We start from the raw sequence: 809 nt of genomic DNA on the forward strand, positions 1-809 counted from the left end.
TCAGGATCCGGTCCATCTCGTCGTAGTACTTGCATATCTTGCGGGCGTGCCCGTTCTTCTTCAGCCCGTCCCGGGCCTGGTAGTACTGCCGCTTGAGGCCCTTGATGCGGATGCGGCACTGCTCGGGGGTGCGCTCGAAGCCCAGCTCGGCCAGGCGGCACGCCACGTCCCGGTACACATGGCTGTTCCGAAAGTTACGCTTCTTTAACGTCATTGCAGACTTGGAAACTTTACTCCCTGGCAGGCCTGACATTTTCTGCTTAGCTTTCTGTGTGTAGTCTTCCTTTTTTGTGTGTGTGAGGCTTAGAAAATGTTGGCTGAGTTGGCCTCCTTCTCCCAAAAGGTGCTGGCTCTGACAGCAGTGGTGTTCCTATCATGCTTCACTCTGTTGCCCGTGTCAGCCTGTCTTGTTTTGTTTCACTAGAATTTGGAAATACAATGACTTGTTCAATATTTGTCTAGTGAGCTGCATGCAGATATTTCAATTTTTAACCCAGAGACCCGAAATATTTTTTTAGGAATGTGAAGATAATCACAGAAATTCTTGAGATGCTGAAAAGAATTGCTATCTACAGTAACGTTATGATAATTTAGCTTGCATTTTTTCAGTGGTAAGAAAAGTCCATACATTTTTGTATTTGGGACAGTTAAAGTTTTGCTAGAGTGCTCTTACCATACCGTATTGTAATACAATGAAATTGTACTGGAAGCTACATAAATGTCATGGGTAATTACTTGTGGAGTTCAGTCTTTAACAAGTACATCATCCTGTAGGCTAGAATAGTGACAATCTCCTTCCTGCTCTTGGG

General features: G+C 44.9%; 1 protein-coding gene across 1 annotated transcript in view; it reads right to left on the reverse strand.

The window, feature by feature from the left end:
- Positions 1-214, reverse strand: part of NAXD (NAD(P)HX dehydratase) — a 50,721-nt gene extending 50,507 nt beyond the window's left edge. Inside the window, exon 1 of the mRNA XM_008635872.2 lies at positions 2-214. Coding sequence (XP_008634094.2) covers positions 2-214 — 213 coding nt within the window. The remainder of the gene's footprint in view (position 1) is intronic.
- Positions 215-809: the final 595 nt, after the last annotated feature.

This window comes from Corvus brachyrhynchos, unplaced genomic scaffold, assembly GCF_000691975.1.
Source record: "Corvus brachyrhynchos isolate BGI_N302 unplaced genomic scaffold, ASM69197v1 scaffold83, whole genome shotgun sequence".
NCBI lineage: Eukaryota > Metazoa > Chordata > Aves > Passeriformes > Corvidae > Corvus > Corvus brachyrhynchos.